This window comes from Rhamphochromis sp. 'chilingali' (genome assembly GCF_963969265.1).
Source record: "Rhamphochromis sp. 'chilingali' genome assembly, chromosome: 15".
NCBI classification, from domain to species: domain Eukaryota; kingdom Metazoa; phylum Chordata; class Actinopteri; order Cichliformes; family Cichlidae; genus Rhamphochromis; species Rhamphochromis sp. 'chilingali'.
Window position 1 is genome coordinate 33,495,258 of NC_137942.1, and position 20,153 is coordinate 33,515,410.

A 20,153-nucleotide genomic window follows, 5' to 3' on the forward strand; every position below is an offset into this window, starting at 1 on the left:
TCCATTTGAACTCTAAATTCAGCTAGTAGTCAACCTTTGCACGACCATACTGCATCGCTGTACAAAACTTCTTTCTTCAACCAGAGTTCTGGCCGATAGAAGGACCAGTAAGCCACATCCATCTTTAGCAATAAATCTAAACTCAGTGTGTCTTCTGTCACGTGATGATGAGAGCCATTAAAGGTTAAATCAAAGGTGTAACTCAAGAGTTATACAGACTGGTTGGCAGTAAAATAACGAATCTCTCCTTTAGTTGCTGATACAAACCGTGTGATCAAACAGATTCTTCTGTTGTCTTAGAGGGTTTAAAAGTGACATAAAGCAAACGTGTTTCTTTTTTCTTGACTGGAAACCTAAATCTTTCTCCTGCTCTGAAGCTATAAGTGGCCATATTAGGGCAGAAATCCAGGATCTGGCAATGGGGGCAAAAAGAGTCCTCGCGCGCGCGCACGGACACGCGCGCACGCACACACACAGAAGTCTTCCCTTGTGCTGTACCTGCGCTTATACCCCCACCCCTTCCTCGCCTTATCAACTCTCCGTACGCATCCTGGGGGAACACACTCTTCCTCTCGCTCCTACACTCACGCGCGCGCGCACTGGCGCTCATATAGGAGGATCCCAGCAGAGAAGCGGGCAGCGAACGACGGAGCGCGCACGGGACCAGATCGTTAACTTGTCGTTTCCCCGCCTCATTCTCGTGCAGGTTCAGCAGCTGCAGCAACAAACCGGACTACCGGCGAACAGCGAGACTCCTCCAGCGCTCCAGACAGCTTCAGACTGGTCGTCATCGCGTCTTTTACTCTGGAGACTGCGGATTTTATCCCTGATCTTTTCCAGCGGATACCGAGAGTGCACACCGCCTCTCCGAGATAAACTAAGTCTACGGACATTAAGTGCGCTATTTGTTTTCTAGCAGAGGGGGGAAATCAGTCTCCGTGAGTCAGGCCAGCTGTCTTCTCGCCCTCTCCTCCAGTTTAACTGCACCGGTCAGACTTGGAAAGAGCAACAGCCTCCGCCAGCGCATCAGTGAGGTAGGAGAGCCACATTATGCCACCGTACACTATCTTCTGTGGCTGCTCTGCCAACATAGCGGGGCCTTTATTAATATTACAGGCTCGCCTATTCGCATAAAGCACGGAGGTCAAACTGACCCCTAAATGAAACTGTGGATTTTATTTTAATCTGGGCAAGACGATAAGTACACTCCTTATGCATCTGTGTCATAGGCTGGGTTTTTTCCGTGCGTACTTCACAAACTGCAACCACGCAGGCTATACAGAACCCACGAATGTTACATAAAACTTATATTTGTCCTCTGCACTTTCTCTTCCTCCTCCTCCTCCCTTTTCTCTCCCTGGCCTCTTTTGACCCTGTTCTGGGGATAGATGGTGCTCCGGACGACGTTTTTAGGGAGGGAGTGAAGAGTTGTGAAGATTTTAATTTTTACACTTTTTCTTTGGTAATAAAAGGATAGTAAACTTAAAATGACCTAAAACCGTCTGGTTATGAGAACGTGGACCCCTGGATCAAGATATAAAAGCTGCACAACCCCCAGACTGAGAAGATCGTCTCTCCTTTTTATTTATTTTTTTTATTTTCCGTTTTATGGCTGAGTGCTTTGTAGTTCATTAATACCAAGCCTCTTCATTGTGGTATGTAATGTGTGTCTCTGTGGTACGTTTGCATCTCATTCACCTCTCTTTGCCATGGTTTTCTCTACTCACAGCTGTTTGTGTCTCTCTGTGGTTCATTTCTTTGCAGCGGATTTTTGCAGTTTTCAATTTCCGTCACAAAGAGATCGTCTTAAAACAAATTTACTATAGATTTTACATGTGTGTTGTTTTCGATCTCTTTGCGATTGCGTTCTATCTCTTTCTACACGTTTTATCTCTACTTATAGCTGTTGGTGCTCTCACTCCTGTCGTCTTTGGTGTATAGGTGTAAGCTTTGCATCTCTTTGCCGTTGTCTTGTGTTCTGGGGCAGGCACCGCCACCCCTAGTGTATGCGTGGCCCTGTGGGGAACACGCATACACCCAAACAAAAACATGCACGCAAACATTAATTCCATCCAATCTAGTTCATGCCTGCATTGATCAGGTTCCATTGATTGGATGTTTCCCTCATGCAGACAGGGCCCCACTAGTGTGATAACATCTGGACTGATCCCAGCCACTTCAGAGCTCACTGAAGTGCTGCTGAAGAGATTAGCTGGTTGTAAAAGCTCAAACATCATCTGTCAGAAGCTGGCATTTATTATCCTCAGCAGCATCTCATCTTCAGTTTAACTACAAGGAGCCTCTTCTTTCTTTCTTACTCGCCACTCTCAGCTGGTCAGAAGAGCTCTGCCTGTTCCTTTCTATGTTCCTTTCTATTTTTAGCTTCTATTTACAATGCAGTAGCTATAGAGGCAAGAGGAGGCTCTCATTCTGTTTCCATCATCAGCCTCTCTGCCTCTTACTTATCCTTATCTGTCACAATTTATTTATTTTTGCTTTGGCCTTACCTTCCACCAACTCTTACACTTTCACACTTTTATCCTTGGCTTTCTAATTTAACCTTGAGCTATAATCATAGCAGTCAGAAGGACCACGAGTTAAGCATTCAACAGCAGTACCTCACAATAGACCTGCTCCACTCTCTCCATCACACACACACACATATCTATAGTATATGTGAGGGGCGAGATAGCAGAGGAGACGGGGGGTAAAGGTTAATCTCTGGATGCTTTTGACCCAAATCGCTACGTGACCTATATACCCTCTCTTAAAACAACCACCCCACTTTAACCTTCACACACACAAACCCAAATATATCTTTTTAAAAGCTTCAGGCATACACAGATATGTGACAGCCTTTTTGATGCAGACCCAGAGTCTGACTAAATGTTACATTTTTGAGGCACTGTGAGTTATCAAAATACTGAAAACAGATTCAGTTCATAAAAATAGTTGATTTTTTTTTTATAAAGAACATGTAATTAACTTGTTCTTCATCTTTTATAAAACTTGAGCAGACTCTTAAGAAAAAGATGACCTCCATTCATGGCAAAGTGTCCCAGTTTAAACTTACAGCTCTGTATACACTGCAGTGAGCTCTGCAAAGACAGCCACACCTTGACCAAACACCATATATTACTGCTCTGAACTACCTGTGTGGTAAGAGCAAAGCCATCATCTCTAAAAGCCGGTCAACTCTTTCCCCCCTGGGAAACCTGTTAGGGGTAACCCTAGTTTCTCTTTTCTAAGTCATATTTCAGAGCTGCATCCAGGTCAAACATGTTTTTGAGGGTAACAGTGAAGGTGAACGCCATGTTTTGGAAAAGTGTTTTTCATGTTTCGAGCACCAAGAGGCAGAATTCTTTTAAAGAGATGTAAAATGAACAAAATCTATTAAAACCGACAAAGAAAGTTTACACCGCCTGAGCTACAAAATGACCACCGCATCCAACTACCGTATTTTCCGCACTATAAGGCGCACTTGAAATCCTTTGATTTTCTGAAAAATTGACAGTGCGCCTTATAATCTGGTGCGCCTTATGTATGAATTCTGGTTGTGCTTACTGGCTCAAAAATCTGTCAAAAATATTTTAGTTTGGTAAGCTACGAAGCCGCACCGCTTGATGGATTGTCTGAGCATTACAGCTACCGTAGTCAGGAGCCTCGTGGAGTAATCTGGGTCCAAAACTGCAGCACACTGAGAGTTAAAAACTGTCCAAATTCTTTCATCTGTAATAAAATGATCAGCGTTGCTGCTTTACCAGGTGTAACAATTAAGTTTAACATCCAGGCATCCATGAAAACAGGATTTATTAAATTTAACAGAGTTAGAAGTTAGCAGGGAGTTAGCTCGCTAGTTTCACTAGTTACCTAAACATGATATAGCATGTTCTGACTGAGAGATTTCTGAAAAATTCAAACGTACAGCTCTGCTATCACTTCCAACATGAATGAAGACAGAAAACTAAACACCAGTGATGTTTGTAGGGTTACGGAAGTTGGGCTAGCTGCTATATAACGATATGCTACGTGATCGCTAGCGACACAGCTATGTTAGCATAGCATAAACACAGTGAAGCTGGAGGATGAACGCTAACTTTTTTTCTACTTGATAAAAGTTAACGTGAGGGTTCCTGATGGTTAGGGACAAATGCAATCGCATGGCAGGATGCTGTAAACGGACCAAACTGCAGTCAGGAGAACAACTGAGATAATCCATCCACAATACGAGGTTAGTCATTCATATACTGCAACAACATAGAGCAGCTGCAGAGAATTCAACATTAATGAATCAATGGTACAGAAGTGGAGGAAGCAAGAAGAATGAGTTGAATAAAGTTTGATTTATCTGACTTCTTTGATTCGCTTAATGCGCCTGATGGTCCTGGTAGTTTATTTTACTTATCTGACTTCATTACGAGATAACAAAGCTGTGTTTCCAACAACTACATTGCCTACATTCCCCTCCTGGGAAGTGTGCAGCTTTCTTACACGATGCTTGTGCAAATGATCCACCTACACTCAGGATCATTCCACATTCATAAAAAGCAGCACGCTCTCTCGACTCTAACAATGCTAAGATGTATAGCCAAGTTAAGTGCTGAGCAAGTATTTTAACATGCTCGACTCCAGAGGGAATTTTCTCACATTCCCACTTTGCTTGATTACAACAAGGTCGTTTCCATCATTTTCAGGTAGCTTGTAATATCTGAGAAAACTGTGAGTGTCCCCATGACACTCTACTGCCCTTGGTTGGTACAGTAACTTGCTCCAAACGTGAAGGTGAACTGTTCCGACTCTCATCCTGACCGCTTCATGCTTTACTGCATGTTGCCCGGTTCATGCAGGCTGTCACGGCTCGATGAACCCGGCAGAACTACAGGATGAGCTAGAAAAAACAAAAACACACACATCAGACTTTGTCAACTAACTGACAATATCAACAGTGCTGTGAGCTTTGGCTGTGGAGTGCCTGTTTGGTTCTGTGACAAAAAGAGCGCTGTACATCCAGTACACACCCTTACGATATCCTGTGTGAATGTGAAGCTAGTCGATGGTGCTGTGATGGAGGGGGAAAGACTTCCGACATGCTCATCCTCGTAAGTGTGGTGATAGAAGCTACGAGGAAGCCAGGGTCTTCCCTGTGATAGTAAACAATGCAGGGCTTATGAGATTAGTTTAGAGTAACATTAGCAAGGGATCGCAATAAATTTGACTCTGATTTATTGATGTTTTAATATACATCACAAGCACCATTACACGTGACTGCTGGTTTAGAGTAAATGGGATATAATTGATAGTTTTTTTCCACAACTGCCATAATTGGCCGGAGAACAAAAAAACGGAGACGACTGCTGTGAGAAGCGACAGATTAACTGCCTGAGACAGTCAGAAACAGATATCAGAGAGCAGCGAAAGGACGGGAGCGAGAACGCAGCAGAGTTCTTGATCTTTTCTGATTCAAAGCCCACAGAGTAAGATATCAGTAAACCACATGGCAGTATAATGGTGGAGTCTTTCCATTATTTACTCTGTGTGGCGTTTAAAGGCTGTCTAAAGCAGAGCTTTACCAGATAAACACAGACATATTTACACAGTTGGCTATTCATCCAGTCCCATTCAAAGTAATTGGAGATGGAGAGAGACAAAGGTGTATGATAGAAAGAAAGAAATAGCTGGCATGAAGACGACGTTTAATTCTTGGGTTCATTCAATGACTGTTTATGATAGACGAATTTTTCTCATTACTTCTGGTAGTATAATTGTATAATTCAGTTTTGGCATTCTTGTTGTTCCCAGAAAAAAAGGCTGTAGTTGGGAGGGGGGTCAGTGCATGACTTTCCGAGCATAAGCTGGGAATTAGCATCCAAATTAGCCCTTATACACAATCGCATTTTTAATCTACTTATTTGTAGCAACCAAAATACTCTGAAGAAAATAAACGTTTTTTAAAAATCATACGCTTTTTTTTTTTAACTGCAAAATGACAATACCAAATGTAACATTTAAATAATCACTGATGAGCTTTTCCATTGCTTTCCTTTGCGATCAGCTTCAGTAATATAATTACAGCAACAAAAGTAGCGGATAAAACATAAACATAAATAATTATGACTGAGTCGTCTCTAGCAGACTGCAGAGCTGAAAGATCAAGCCAACGTGGAGGTGCCAAACGCTGCAGTTCCTCTAACGGCCACTTGAGACTGACTCTGTTGACGAGTCAGTCCCCACAGACTCCATGTAAAAGTGACAATAAAGCACTAAAAAGCACGTTTACAGCTTTAAAAACGTGTTTTGGGATCTATGGATAGTTTCTCCCTTCATGACAGCTATGGCGTTTACAGTTGAGGGCATGGTTGCTTTGACAGACGCGCCAACACAGGGAGCTGTAGCTGTCTGCGAGGTCTCACCTCTGCTAACTGCAGTCACTGAACTTGACCTTTAAACTTCTGGTGCTTTAGGCGCCTTTTACAGTATCCTGATGAAATTGCTGGACTCGTTTAATGGCTTGAAATCTGTCTCGTTAGTGAAACTGCACGCTGACTGTGCCATGCATCTCGAGATTTGGCAGATTCTTGTAAACGTAACAGTTTGAAACAGCAGCCCCCCCCCCCCTTTCTTTCTCAGCATTACCTGCAGGCAGTAAATCCACATCAGCAGCAGCGGTGGTGGTGGTGGGAGGATGGAGGAAATGACTTGTAGTGACAGATGTCTGTGTTCTCCACGCTTTCCAAACTCCACTCTCTCTCTTCGTGTCGGGAATATTGTTCTGCTTGTTGATGTTTGACGTTTCCAGTGAAATATTTGATACAGCTTGTACAGTGACGTTGCTACTGTAGCCACCTAAATGTTATCTTTAATTCCAAGCTAAGACTCAAACACTTTGTGATGAGCGACATCACGGGTTAACATTTCCACCGGGCATCATCACTCGCTGGTATTTTGTTCAAACAAAGGCAAATATTCCATTTGTAGCTTGCTATCGCCAGTGTGTGAATGTGTGTGTGAATGGGTGGATGACTGAATGTAGTGTAAAGCGCTTTGGGGTCCTATGGACTAGAAAAGCGCTATACAAATGCAGGCCATTTACCATATTCCATTTTCATTTTAAGACTTGTGCAGTAAAGGGAATCTACACCTGCCTTCCCAGGACAGGAGTAACATAGATCAGGGAAGAGAATAAGTGAAAGAAAAAAACCAGGGAGGCGATCAATAAGTGGTGCAAAAATAAAACAAATAAATAAAAAAGAAAGGAGTCAAACAGAGACGCTTGCCAGAGAAGAAATAAGAGAAGGAGGCTGAGAGGAGTGGAGAGAGAAGGATGGAGCAGACAAATAAATGTGAAAAAGAAGAACAGGTAGAGAGTGAAAACAGGGATGAAGGAGATGGTGAGTGATAGAGTTAGATGGAGGAAAGCATCCAATCCCAGTGTTGTCTCTAGAGGATGCTGCTGAAACCTGATCTCAGCCGGGAACTAGCCACCGCTCTAGTCCTGTGTGTCTAATATTGGTAAGACACACACACACATTGTCGTGTAATATTGCACCTGGTGTTTTCCTCATACTCACACGCGTGTGCACCTCACCGACTCACCGATTGCGCATCTCTCCTCGTCTCTCTCAATCTTGCCTCTTTTTTAAAACCACAACTTTTTTACCCGTCTCTCAAATAGCAATGACGTGCTAAAGATAAAAATAAATAAACATGTCAGCCGGTGTTTTACATTGACGCCTGAGGCTTTCACATGTTCAGAGTGATGATTGATTCATTCTGTTCCAGAGTCCTAAATATCAGTTTTCAGAGGGGAAAAATCATTAAAAACCAGTTACGGCTTTGTGTTGCTCAATATTACTGTCCTGATAGTATCAATCGCCTCTTGTACTAGTACATTTACTGTAATGCGCCAAAATGTCAAGTTGGTGCATATCTCACTCCAGGGTTTAACTACTGTTAGGGATAATTTTTCATTTAGGGAAATACATGTCAGAGCGATACATTTCAAGCTAGCCTAGCAGCAGCCATCGGTGGTATAAAAGAAGAACGCAGTTCTCTGGTGTGAAAAATGAAGCAAACATACAAGTGCTGTGTTCTTTTCATACAAAGTCAGAGGATCATATGGAACGGGATGATACTTAAGGTTGCTGGGAAAATGTACATTCCCTGGCCAGCTGGTGAGTGGATGCTGGAGGCTGCCAGCTGTTGCCGGGTGAAATTGGTCACAAAATCGTGCTGCACCAAAAACTTCCTTGTGATTGTGTTGGTCGCCAGGAGATGTGGTTCCCTGTAGTTAGTATGAAAGATGCTGACTTGTTGGTCTTCCTCAAGTTTCGCTGCAGTTTGGTGAGTAGTTTGCAGGGAAGCTGGGAACTTCCCTGCAAACTATGGACTGCAGCAGACCTCTGCTAGAGGAGCGCAATAAGCTATGCACAAGAGGAGAAACCAATGACGTCTTTATATTTTAAGTTCATAACTGTCTCTCAAAAGATAGTTGTGCATATAGCATATAGCAAACGACAGGCTTTGCTGGACAACTGACTGGATGCTTCTTTTGGATCCAGACCATGAAGTAGTTGTCAGATTCGGGGCGCTGTTTCCTGCCTGAATATAAGCCCTCACTCACTAAACTGTCATAAAGGACAACTGCGTAGTATCAACCATTATTCAGTGCCCCTTTAAAAATACCATAGCTGTTTCTATTCTGAAGGATCTCAACAAGATCAATTCTGAGTGCAGACTAGACAAGCACTCATCTCACCCGAATCCTCACATGACTCATAAAAGCACACACGGGGGTACATAAGCACAAGCACACGTACGAGAGGGGCTGCGTATTACTGAGAGAGTGGAGTGGACACAAAGCGTGGGAGGGGAGCAAGAGAGAGCAGGAGGGAGGAACGGACCAAAAAAGATGCTGCGGAAGAGAAAAAATACTCCACTTTTGTGCAGAGTTGGCCACTGAGAGATCCTGTAACTGATATTAATGTCGCATTGTTTATTAATTGTAAATCAGATGATCTGTACAGGTACAGATATATGTATACATTGTTTGTAAGGAGTGCCTCAGTGGGTTATGTCAGGACCTGAATATACTCTTTAATGGGAACAGATCAGCAGGATTAATGATTCAATTCAGTTCAGTTTTATTTATATAGGAACAAATCACAACAATGACCTCAAAGTGTTTTATATTATAAGGTAAAGACCCTACAATAAAGGAGCAACATTACCAATAAAAATAACTCATTCTATTACAAGATTATTGCAGAAAAAGTAATCTGTAAGAGTACTGTACATAAAAGATTAGCTTCCGAGATTGAAAAGTAAAGCCAGCAAGAAGTGGCTTAAATTTGCATTCTTTCCAATGGCCAGCAGGGGGCAAAAAGGCATGACCTGTAATTGCAGTTATCTCTTATCTCACGATAAAATACACTGATGTTTTTTGTCTCCATAGGAGTGATTCTGACTTTAGCTAATTGCATTTCTTACTTCCATGGATGAAATGGATATGACCTGCAGTGCATATTACTGATGCATTAGTCTCTACAGGTTGTGTAAAAGAAGTGCTGATCCCATTATGTCGGATGGATGGATCAGATTTTCTAATTGCATATAGTTTTAGGAACTTATTTCAAGATCTTTAGGAAGAAGATCGATCTGACTGATAGCTGCGCTGATGCTTGAAACCTGTGCGGATGAAAAGAGCAGGACAGTTCCCAAACATGATGACAACAGCTATCAGGAGCCGTAAAATTCAGTTATGCCTTTCAGTACTTTAGATGTCTCATACATGACTATGGCTGTGGATATGGATGATAAGCTTTGGTATTAGGTGCTTACAGATTTCTTTCAATACTCACCAAATCCTTGGGGGTGGCTGCTGGGGGAAAACAGAGAAAAAATCAATCAATTAATAAACAGGAAATATTGTTTTCCAAGCATGTTACCTCAACATCCTTGTTTGGTGGTTCATCAACACCACCTATATACAGTGGGGCAAAAAAGTATTTAGTCAGCCACCGATTGTGCAAGTTCCCCCACTTAAAATGATGACAGAGGTCAGTAATTTGCACCAGAGGTACACTTCAACTGTGAGAGACAGAATGTGAAAAAAAAATCCATGAATCCACATGGTAGGATTTGTAAAGAATTTATTCGTAAATCAGGGTGGAAAATAAGTATTTGGTCACCTCAAACAAGGAAAATCTCTGGCTCTCACAGACCTGTAACGTCTTCTGTAAGAAGCTTTTCTGTCCCCCACTCGTTACCTGTATGAATGGCACCTGTTTGAACTCATCATCTGTATAAAAGACACCTGTCCACAGCCTCAAACAGTCAGACTCCAAACTCCGCCATGGCCAAGACCAAAGAGCTTTCGAAGGACACCAGGAAAAGTATTGTAGACCTGCACCAGACTGGGAAGAGTGAATCTACAATAGGCAAGCAGCTTGGTGTGAAAAAATCAACTGTGGGAGCAATCATCAGAAAATGGAAGACATACAAGACCACTGATAATCTCCCTCGATCTGGGGCTCCACGCAAGATCTCATCCCGTGGGGTCAAAATGATCATGAGAACGGTGAGCAAAGATCCCAGAAGCACACGGGGGGACCTGGTGAATGACCTGCAGAGAGCTGGGACCAAAGTAACAAAGGTCACCATCAGTAACACACTACAACGGCAGGGAATCAAATCCCGCAGTGCCAGACGTGTTCCGCTGCTGAAGCCAGTGCATGTCCAGGCCCGTCTGAAGTTTGCCAGAGAGCACATGGATGATACAGCAGAGGATTGGGAGAATGTCATGTGGTCAGATGAAACCAAAGTAGAACTTTTTGGTATAAACTCAACTCGTCGTGTTTGGAGGAAGAAGAATACTGAGTTGCATCCCAAGAACACCATACCTACTGTGAAGCATGGGGGTGGAAACATCATGCTATGGGGCTGTTTTTCTGCCAAGGGGACAGGACGACTGATCCGTGTTAAGGACAGAATGAATGGGGCCATGTATCGTGAGATTTTGAGCCAAAACCTCCTTCCATCAGTGAGAACTTTGAAGATGAAACGAGGCTGGGTCTTCCAACATGACAATGATCCAAAACACACCGCCCGGGCAACAAAGGAGTGGCTCCGTAAGAAGCATTTGAAAGTCCTGGAGTGGCCTAGCCAGTCTCCAGACCTCAACCCCATAGAAAATCTGTGGCGGGAGTTGAAAGTCCGTGTTGCTCGGCGACAGCCCCAAAACATCACTGCTCTCGAGAAGATCTGCATGGAGGAATGGGCCAAAATACCAGCTACTGTGTGTGCAAACCTGGTAAAGACCTATAGTAAACGTTTGACCTCTGTTATTGCCAACAAAGGTTATGTTACAAAGTATTGAGTTGTATTTTTGTTATTGACCAAATACTTATTTTCCACCCTAATTTACGAATAAATTCTTTACAAATCCTACCATGTGGATTCATGGATTTTTTTTTCACATTCTGTCTCTCACAGTTGAAGTGTACCTCTGGTGCAAATTACTGACCTCTGTCATCATTTTAGGTGGGGGAACTTGCACAATCGGTGGCTGACTAAATACTTTTTTGCCCCACTGTAAATACTGCTGAAACATTTTCTGTAAATGTTTGCTTATATGGACCCGTAATATAAAATTGAGCTGTTATTTTTTAGGCTGCTGTTTCAAGTTTCCGTTGAAACCACAGAACTAACTTTAGCTTTAACTTTTAGCTAACTTTAACATTTTTAGGTTTCTGGATTTTCAAATGTAACCAATTATTCTTTAGGTTTAACTAGAAATGTTTATTCATTGGTATTACTTATTAAAGCTATATATCAATTACATTTAGTTACGATTTTATCAGCTTACCCACCATTTTTAAGTTAGACTCTGCTCGCTTGCTAACCCAATTTCACACATTTGATTGTGGTAAATATGGTGCAATATCATGTGTCTGTGGGTGTGTCTGTGGGTGTGTTGGGACAGCACTGAACATGTACACACAATAGCACAGGAGAAAGATTAGATTGAGCACAAATACATGCTGTCCTTTTCCTCCTTTTGAGTACAGACGCAAAAAATTTTGTGACCTTAGTATGAAATTACCAAAGTATTCATTAAAGCCATGGAAGTGGAAACATGAAGCCCAAAAAACACAAAAGAAATCAAACGAATGTATCCTGTAGAGTTAAGAGAGTCTGTCAAATTTTTGGCAGCTCGGTTGTACTCTATGAACATACCAGCCTCTATTCTCCCTCCTGTAGGTGGAATCACTAAGCAGCAGTCATAAATCAGATGCACTTTGTGGTGTTCTTGCTGCAGGGCACAGATGTATTGAGCGTGTCTGCCTGCTATTTGACAGCGCTCTATATAAATATAACTGTGGCCTCCTCCCACTTTGTACAGGCAGAAAAGCCCTACAACAAGCTGCAGCCATGGATGAGATGGACCTGCCCCAGATGAAGAAGGAGGTGGAGAGCCTCAAGTACCAGCTGGCCTTCAAAAGAGAGAAGTCCTCCAAAACAGTGACTGAGTGAGTAGTTACTCCACTGCTGTGCTGCGCAGAGTTCACGACCCTGAAATCAACTGTGCACAAAAAAAGATAAATCGCTCTGAGCCTCTCAGATTGAAAAGGGAAGATATTTGTTTTAGCTAAATATGCCGAACACACTGGTAACTGCATTTACAGGAAGAGGCTGGGGAGAGAAAATAGAGCTATACTAGCTGTTACTATCTCTGGTTGTGTCGTCTTACTCATTAATTCAGTGCATTATTTTAAATTAGTACTAGTTTGTGTATAGTTTTGAGACCAAGTTCAAGTTCCCTCATCAGCAAATGGGGCTCAGTCAGAAGTCAAGCCATGTACTTGCTTCCATAATGTGGCTCAGCACTGTGTATGCTCCCCCGCATGCCTGTATGCACTGTCAGTAACATCTGGGCATGCTCCAGATGAGCATGATGGCGTCTTAGGGAGTCTGTGAGCTGCTATAGATCGGCTTTGGTACTGTTTGGCTTCACCACTAAGTTTATCTGTCTCGCCCTCGCTCTGCAGTCCCATCAGATTAAACACCCAAGGAAGCATTTCATCAGCACTGGGCCTTTTCACACCAGACATGTAAAATCAAAAATGATTTTTCAAATCCAGATCAACAGATCTGACCAATCAGACCGCTTGTAGCCCAGAATGCACACTGCTAGAATTTACTGTCACTTTTTCTCAGTGCTCTGTGTGTGTAATTGCCTTAATGTTGTTGTTCACAGGATGCAAAAGAATAAACAGTTATATATATATGTTATAAAATGTACATTCAAAAAGAGAATGAAACTGAGAACCTGCTTTTGTTTAACGTGTTCATTTTGAATTTGATGCCGACATCTGTGACATTATGGGATTTAAAGTTTAGGAGCAACACATGCTGCCATCCACACAGTGTCAGGCCTATTTCACTAAGACAATGCAAGACCTCCCTCTGCACTTATTTCAAAAGCATAGTCCAAACTGTTCAGCTAAGCATGAATGGGACAACATTTTGTGTTTCAAACTAATGCAGACACTAAAGAAGAGGTCATGCAAGGCAGTAGAAAAAATGCTTTTTTTATTTTATTTTTTATTTTCTGCTGGCTTCAAATTCAAAATCATAAACGTCTGCTCTTAATAAGAAACAGAGTTGTACGTTAGAACTAAAGTACACAAACAAAAGTTGCAAAATTGAATATAATTAGTTACTTATGGTCGCTCAGTTTATCCTTGTCCTTTTGCCTTATATGGGAAAGCGGATAGAGGACAGATTGTGGTAAGACTATACCACAGGAATTTAAAAAATGCCGCTCTTTCTATTTTTCTCTCCACACAGTTTGGTAAAATGGATAGAGGATGGTGTCCCAGAGGATCCCTTCCTGAACCCGGAGCTGATGAAGAACAACCCCTGGGTGGAGAAAGGAAAATGCATCCTTCTTTAGATTTAACCATTTAATGACCCTTGAATTTCAACACACATGCCCTACAGATGACCCCTGAAGCTGATCCTGTGAATGCACCGGCAGGACAGCGCCACCTAACCTCTCACCGTGAATGTACAACAGCTGGCAAACCTAACCCTCTCCCCAAAAACACACCCCAAGGGCACAGAAATACACGCTGACAGAGACACGCATTCACACACTTAACACTGCAAGTTTAATCCTGCCACGGCAATGCATCGTTTTTATGATATGACAGAAGTGATCAATACTTGTACTACGTGTCTTTATATGAATATACGACAACTTTTATTTATGCAGCTGCCAGTCACAAGCTTATTCCCTTTGCAGTTTTTTTCTTCCTAAATTTCCTAAATGCGTTAAAGATGTGTAATGGAGTCACGTTCTCACTGCCAGACTGACTGTAGATCTGCTGGGGGAATTTTGTTCCATACTGGAAATGACCACCATTACAATATAACGAGTCAGACCCCTTTAAACCGAATTAATAAAGTCTTTGATGAAAAAAAATGAACTAAGAACTGATAAGATAGTGATTTGTAAGTAAACACATCTCCAAATACAAGCTAATATCACCATTAGCATCACATTTAGCTAGATTCACCATTAGCATGACCATTAGCATCGCCATTAGCAATAGTTGCGCGGCTTCCTTTTCCTAAGCTACATGTAAATCGCTTCCAGCTCTGCTCCAGTGCAGTGCAGGGTGACAGTGACGACCCTGTACCTGTTTATCCCATCTTTAAGTATGACGTCATTAGCTGTGTCTGGGCCCAAACTCCGCTGCAGGTCAAACGATCACTGAGAGTTAAAAACTGTATAAATTCTTTCATCTGTAATAAAATGATCAGCGTTCTGCTCTACCAGGTGTAACAATTAAGTTTAACAACCAGGCATCCATGAAAATAGAATTCATGAAATTTAATGGCTTTAAAAGTTAGCAGGGAGTTAGCTCGCTAGTTTCCATCTAAATATAATATAGCATGTTCTGAGCGAGGGCTTTCTTAAACAAATTAAGACGTACAGCTCTGCTGTCACTTCCGACATAAATGAAGACAGGAAACCAAACAGCAGTGAAGTTTGTAGGGTTACTGAAGTTGGGCTAGCTGGTATATAATGATGTGCTACGTGATCGCTAGCGACACAGCTATGTTAGCATAATATAAGCAGTAACGCTGGAGGATGAACGCTAACTTTTTTCACTCGATAAAAGTTAACGTGAAGATTCCCGATGGTTAGGGACAAATGCAATCGCATGGCAGGATGCTGTAAACGGACCAAACTTCAGTCAGGAGAACAACTGAGATAATCCATCCACAACACGAGGTTAGTCATTAATTTACTGCTGCACGGGCTGGGCTGTAGTTACATCGTAAGGTTTTAAAAACTGAGCTTTAAAGTGAATAGCGGTAATAAAAACCGACAGAGGCCGACAGTGATCACTGCCTGTTTGTAGGAGCTTTTTGAGATTAAAAACAACAAGACACAAAGCATTGAAACATGTTAAAAACACAAAAGCCTTATTAAACGCAGGGTAGTTTGGGCAGGATTCATCACCTCATCACTTAAAGACCGGATAACTGAAAATGGCAGAGCAAATTGACCAATGTGCTAACACAAAGATACAGATGAAACATGTCCACGCACTACTTTCCAAAGTAGTCTGCACAGACACATTTCATTTCATCTGAAGTGCATGTTCATTTAGCTTTTTCAGTGTCTAATAGCTATCCAATCCATCAACGATGCATGAATGACTATAGGAGGAGTAGCTTCAGCAGCACGTTTGCATTCGTCTGCACGGTTGGTGTAGCTTACAGAGCTTACAGTAGTTACGTGTTTAAATAAAACAGGAAAAAAGATGTAAAAATGTGCTTTGGGCTGCAAAGTATATATCACAGGTAGAGAGCATTCTGTTATGCTGCCTGTGTGGGCAGCTGGTATGGTTTAGTGTATCTTTCTTTGTATTTTTCACCATATTCAAAGCTTTAGCTTGGGGGCAGTTGTAGTCCATTACACGATTGCGGAGCAGGCCATGACCGATATCTTGTCCTACTATAAACTGCAAGTCTTTATAGGTTCTCACGGGACACACAAGTCATCAAAAAGCTAATTTTATATCTACAAGTGTAATTAACAAACAGTTACAGATGAGACTTTTACACACAAAACAGACTCATTTAAATGATTTAAATGTGGAAACAAGCCTTTGCATGGTCTCTGTGACTCTGTGCAGAATGTCTGTAGAGGTTCAGAACTGCCACACTCGAATGCAGGGTGAAATCTGTATAATGGTGCACACTTCCTGACAGTCTTTTCTCTAAGGCACCCACAGTGTTCAGCTTTGTTAAGCTCTCACGCTAGAAAAGTGACGAAAGTAACAGAAGAATGGAAAGAAAGAAAAAATCAGGGAGAAGTGTGAAACTGGTGTACTTGTGAGCTTCGAAAGTCGGCGGACGGGCTCCCTTCTCAGCACTCTGCTGGACCACCTTAATGCATAACGTAACATAACACATGAAACGTTCGCAAAATATCTCCCACAGACTAAATTTACAGCCAGTGACTGAAACTCCAGCCTTTACGTGCGATAAACAACTTGCATGGACCCAAGAAGCTTTCACAGCTCTCCGCTCAGTGTGACTCCTGCAGGTTTTCATATGTAGTTTTAAAATAGCTCATAAAGCATGGTTATCCCATCTAGTCCTGCACACAGTGTTGTTGTTGAGTGTCATAGCAGCTCTGTTTGTGCTGTCAGAGCAGAACTCTGGGTCTCTGGAGGGGTTTGAGTTCCTTCTCCTCCGTAGCTACAGCCCCTAAAGGCTACACAATGTAAGCACACACAAATACAGACATGACAACCAACACAGAAACATATATGCACATATTGTCTCTCTTGACACATGTACAGACAGACCAGTTTAACTTATTAACTTATTTATTTATTTATTGACAAGATTTCTTCTTCTTCACGTTTCTTTTTTTTCTTGTTTCCTGCGTCTCCGCTCCCTCTTCCTCAATCCCACCCTCCAAGATTAAAACAAAATATATCACAAAAACGACCAAAAACGACTTCTTCACCTTGCCGGATCACCATCTACTACTGCCTTGTACACAGTTTCCTTAAAACGAGAATGTAAATATGTTGGCATGATGTCCAGACATCGCTGCCGACTGCAGAACAGGCGGCGGTTGCGCGTGCATGCGACTGTAACTGTGTGTTTGTGCGTCCATGTTTTACAAAAGAAATTTGGACTTTAGGCTCCCATGTGTACTGTAAAGCACACACGCACAGCTGCATCACACAGACACAGATACACTGCTTAGTGAGAATGTGTATGAGGGGAGGCGCGGCAAGGATGTGGGATTCTCTAAAGGACTCGGGACAGCGGAGCCTCAGGTCATCCTCATGAATCTCTTCTTTTTGTGTTTCCCCCAAATGCTGCTCCGTGATTGGATGGATGAGCAGTATTTTATTTTTCGGACATTAAAAACTCCATTTGAACACATGTGTTACCCATAAAGAGCTATTAAACACGATCGTCTACATAAAAGAGTCTAATATTAAGTCTAATACCTACTGATCCCCCTGAAATTGCTCTAAAGGTTTAACACTCACTCTGGGAAAGCAACAAATGCTGGCCACTGCAGGCTAAAGTAACAAGTACATGAGAGGACTCCTGAGTCTGCCTGTCCCTCGTCTGTTTTTTTCTGTCTAGCTACTGTAACTTTACTTGTTTTTTTTTAATATACTCTGAACGTGGGTATGTATGTATGTTATAACTACTATAATGACAACATAAAACCTTGTCTAAATATCTAGCAACATATTCCTCGTGAGAGTGGTTTGGAAAAAAGATATTATGCATCAGATCAAAATTCCTAGTGTGAAGATGACAACGAGCAATAAATTGTAGATCATTTTTTTATTGAATGTTTTACAAAAACATTTATCTTATCGAATAAAGTAGAAGATTTTTAGACAGCTTGGGTGTCCTGGCTGGTTTTTGTGTGTTTTCTGCTTCTGTATGTGAGTAAAAGGAATCCACACCAGGACTGGTGTTCAATGACTGCTGTAGGTGGTATCGTCCACAGCAAGGGTGGGTAGACCAATGCAGTAGCAAAGGATATAAAGTGTACTAGTATAAAATATGCTGTTTGATATATTCATACATTTCACAAATACTGAATGATTACATAATTCAGCTTCCTCACTGACTACAAATGATAGTAATACAGATCTGCCACCAAAGAAGCAAAACAACGGGATATTGGCCAAAACGAGCATTTTATCACACTGAATAATTACGTGATTACTAGCCAGTCTACAGGTAGTCCCTCCCGCCTCTGTCACTTTGTCACACCTTACTTACTTTAGTTATAGGACCAGCTGGGGCCTTTCTTTGTGCAGTTTGCTACTCCATGCCAAGGTCGCCCCTCCATTTACTGTCATAATCGGGTCTGGATCAGGTGCAGTTTACATCGGGTTTGAAAGCAGATGGACTAAAGGGCCTTTTACAGTTTTTGCCCGTTGCTTGAACACTATAAACCCATGCTCAGACTAAAGTAACACAACGTGAAGCTTTTGTTACCATACCTCAAACACATGTACCCATACCTTAAACAAAAGCGCTGCTTTGCACCCCAGTACCAATTATGCAACACTCCTACTCCTTTATGCAACACACCTACCCCTTTATGCAACACACATGGTCCTGCATACTACACTCTATTTCATACATAAGACACTTCGCTCACAAAATGAAATCTCAGGGTGCCATTCGGAAAACACATGTATCCAAAATACAAAACACATCGGATAATTGCAACCACTCAAATACACACCTGAAGGCACGTACTTGCAAAACCGAACACCAATTAGCCAACTACAAAAAGCCCTCAGCGTAGCCATTTCAAGAACTTTGCAAGCATGGATGGAGGGAGAGCAAGAGGAAGAGGAAGAGGTAGAGGAAGAGGTAGAGGAGGAGGAGGAAGAGGAGGAGAAGGCCGAAGAGGCCATGCACGGACCCATATTTCTGATGAAATAAGAGCAACTTTGGTGGACCATGTCATCAACCATGGCCTGACTATGAGGGAAGCTGGGCAGAGAGTCCACCCACATCTAAGCCGCTTCACAGTGGCATCTGTAATACGAACATTCCGACTAGAAAACAGGTATGTCTTCACCTCCATACCTTCTGCTCTACTCAGATGGTTTCATAGCACTGTTCTACAGTATATCACATTACCATATCAAGTGTACGGGGTGCTAATGCTCCTTTTGCAGCCAAAGTGGCTGATTCCTTATATTGAAGTACAGTGTTGTACAGTGGATGACACAGTACATACAGTAAAGTACTGCAAGAAAAATAAGCAAACCGATGACAATATGTGGTTGTATTCCTCCAGAATGACCCGAAGACCTTCTGGGGGAGGACGGCAACGCCTGTTCACACAACAGCAGGAACTTGCCGTTGTGGACCTAGTGAGGGCAGACAATGCCATCCGTCTCCACCAGCTACGACGGAAAATACTTGCAGACAGGCGAGTGTTCAGCAACATAAACCATGTGAGCATCACCACCATCAGACGCATCTTGGGTAAACTCAGCATCACCATGAAGCAGCTCTACAGAGTCCCATTCGAGAGGAACAGTGACAGGGTCAAAGGACTTCGAGCTGAATATGTACGGGTACGTGTAACTGTCCCTTACATTTACAATAGAGTATTGGTGAAGTCCAGTAGCAGCTGAATATGTACCATATCAGTACCACATGGATCTATTCTGAGAGCTACACAGGTACCTGTGTGATGGGGTGAGGGTGCTGTATGTGTAGCACTGTAGTACAGTGACATGTTCCCCTTTTTTTCAGAGAATCTTGGCCATGGATGGAGCTGCACAGCCTCATGAATACATTTTCATTGATGAAGCTGGATTCGACCTGAGCAAAACAAGACGACGGGGTCGTAATGTAATTGGCCAAAGGGCAATTGTGCACGTCCCAGGGCAGCGCGGGGGAAACATCACATTGTGTGCCGCCATAAGCCTTCGAGGGCTTCTGCACCATCATGCAATACTAGGTCCATACAATAGCCAACACATACTCACATTTCTAGATGCTCTCCATGATATAGTTGTACAGAACAGAGCAGATCAGCCCAGGTTTGTGGTGATATGGGA

At 42.3% G+C, this 20,153-nt stretch overlaps 1 protein-coding gene across 2 annotated transcripts; it reads left to right on the top strand.

Annotated features, from left to right (window-relative positions):
• The first annotated feature begins 561 nt into the window (after positions 1 to 561).
• Positions 562 to 17,951, top strand: LOC308411521 (guanine nucleotide-binding protein G(I)/G(S)/G(O) subunit gamma-13-like). Of its 2 annotated transcripts, XM_080905450.1 has the most exons (4): positions 562 to 1,034; positions 1,389 to 1,655; positions 12,401 to 12,527; positions 13,849 to 17,951. In XM_080905450.1, exons 3-4 carry the CDS (start codon positions 12,430 to 12,432, stop codon positions 13,952 to 13,954), a joined length of 204 nt encoding a protein of 67 aa, XP_080761576.1. In that variant the 5' UTR covers positions 562 to 1,034; positions 1,389 to 1,655; positions 12,401 to 12,429; the 3' UTR covers positions 13,955 to 17,951. The 2 variants fall into 2 exon arrangements, with proteins under 2 accessions (XP_080761576.1, XP_080761575.1); XM_080905449.1 differs by lacking the exon at positions 1,389 to 1,655 and having other exon boundaries at positions 563 to 1,034.
• The last annotated feature ends 2,202 nt before the right edge of the window (positions 17,952 to 20,153 follow it).

What these genes read in the sequence shown, in the direction of transcription:
- LOC308411521 (XM_080905450.1), top strand. Translation starts at nt 12,430, where the DNA reads ATGGATGAGATGGACCTGCCCCAGATGAAGAAGGAGGTGGAGAGCCTC. An exon ending in TCCTCCAAAACAGTGACTGA is followed by an intron (nt 12,528 to 13,848) that starts GTGAGTAGTTAC and finishes CTCTCCACACAG; the next exon opens with TTTGGTAAAATGGATAGAGG.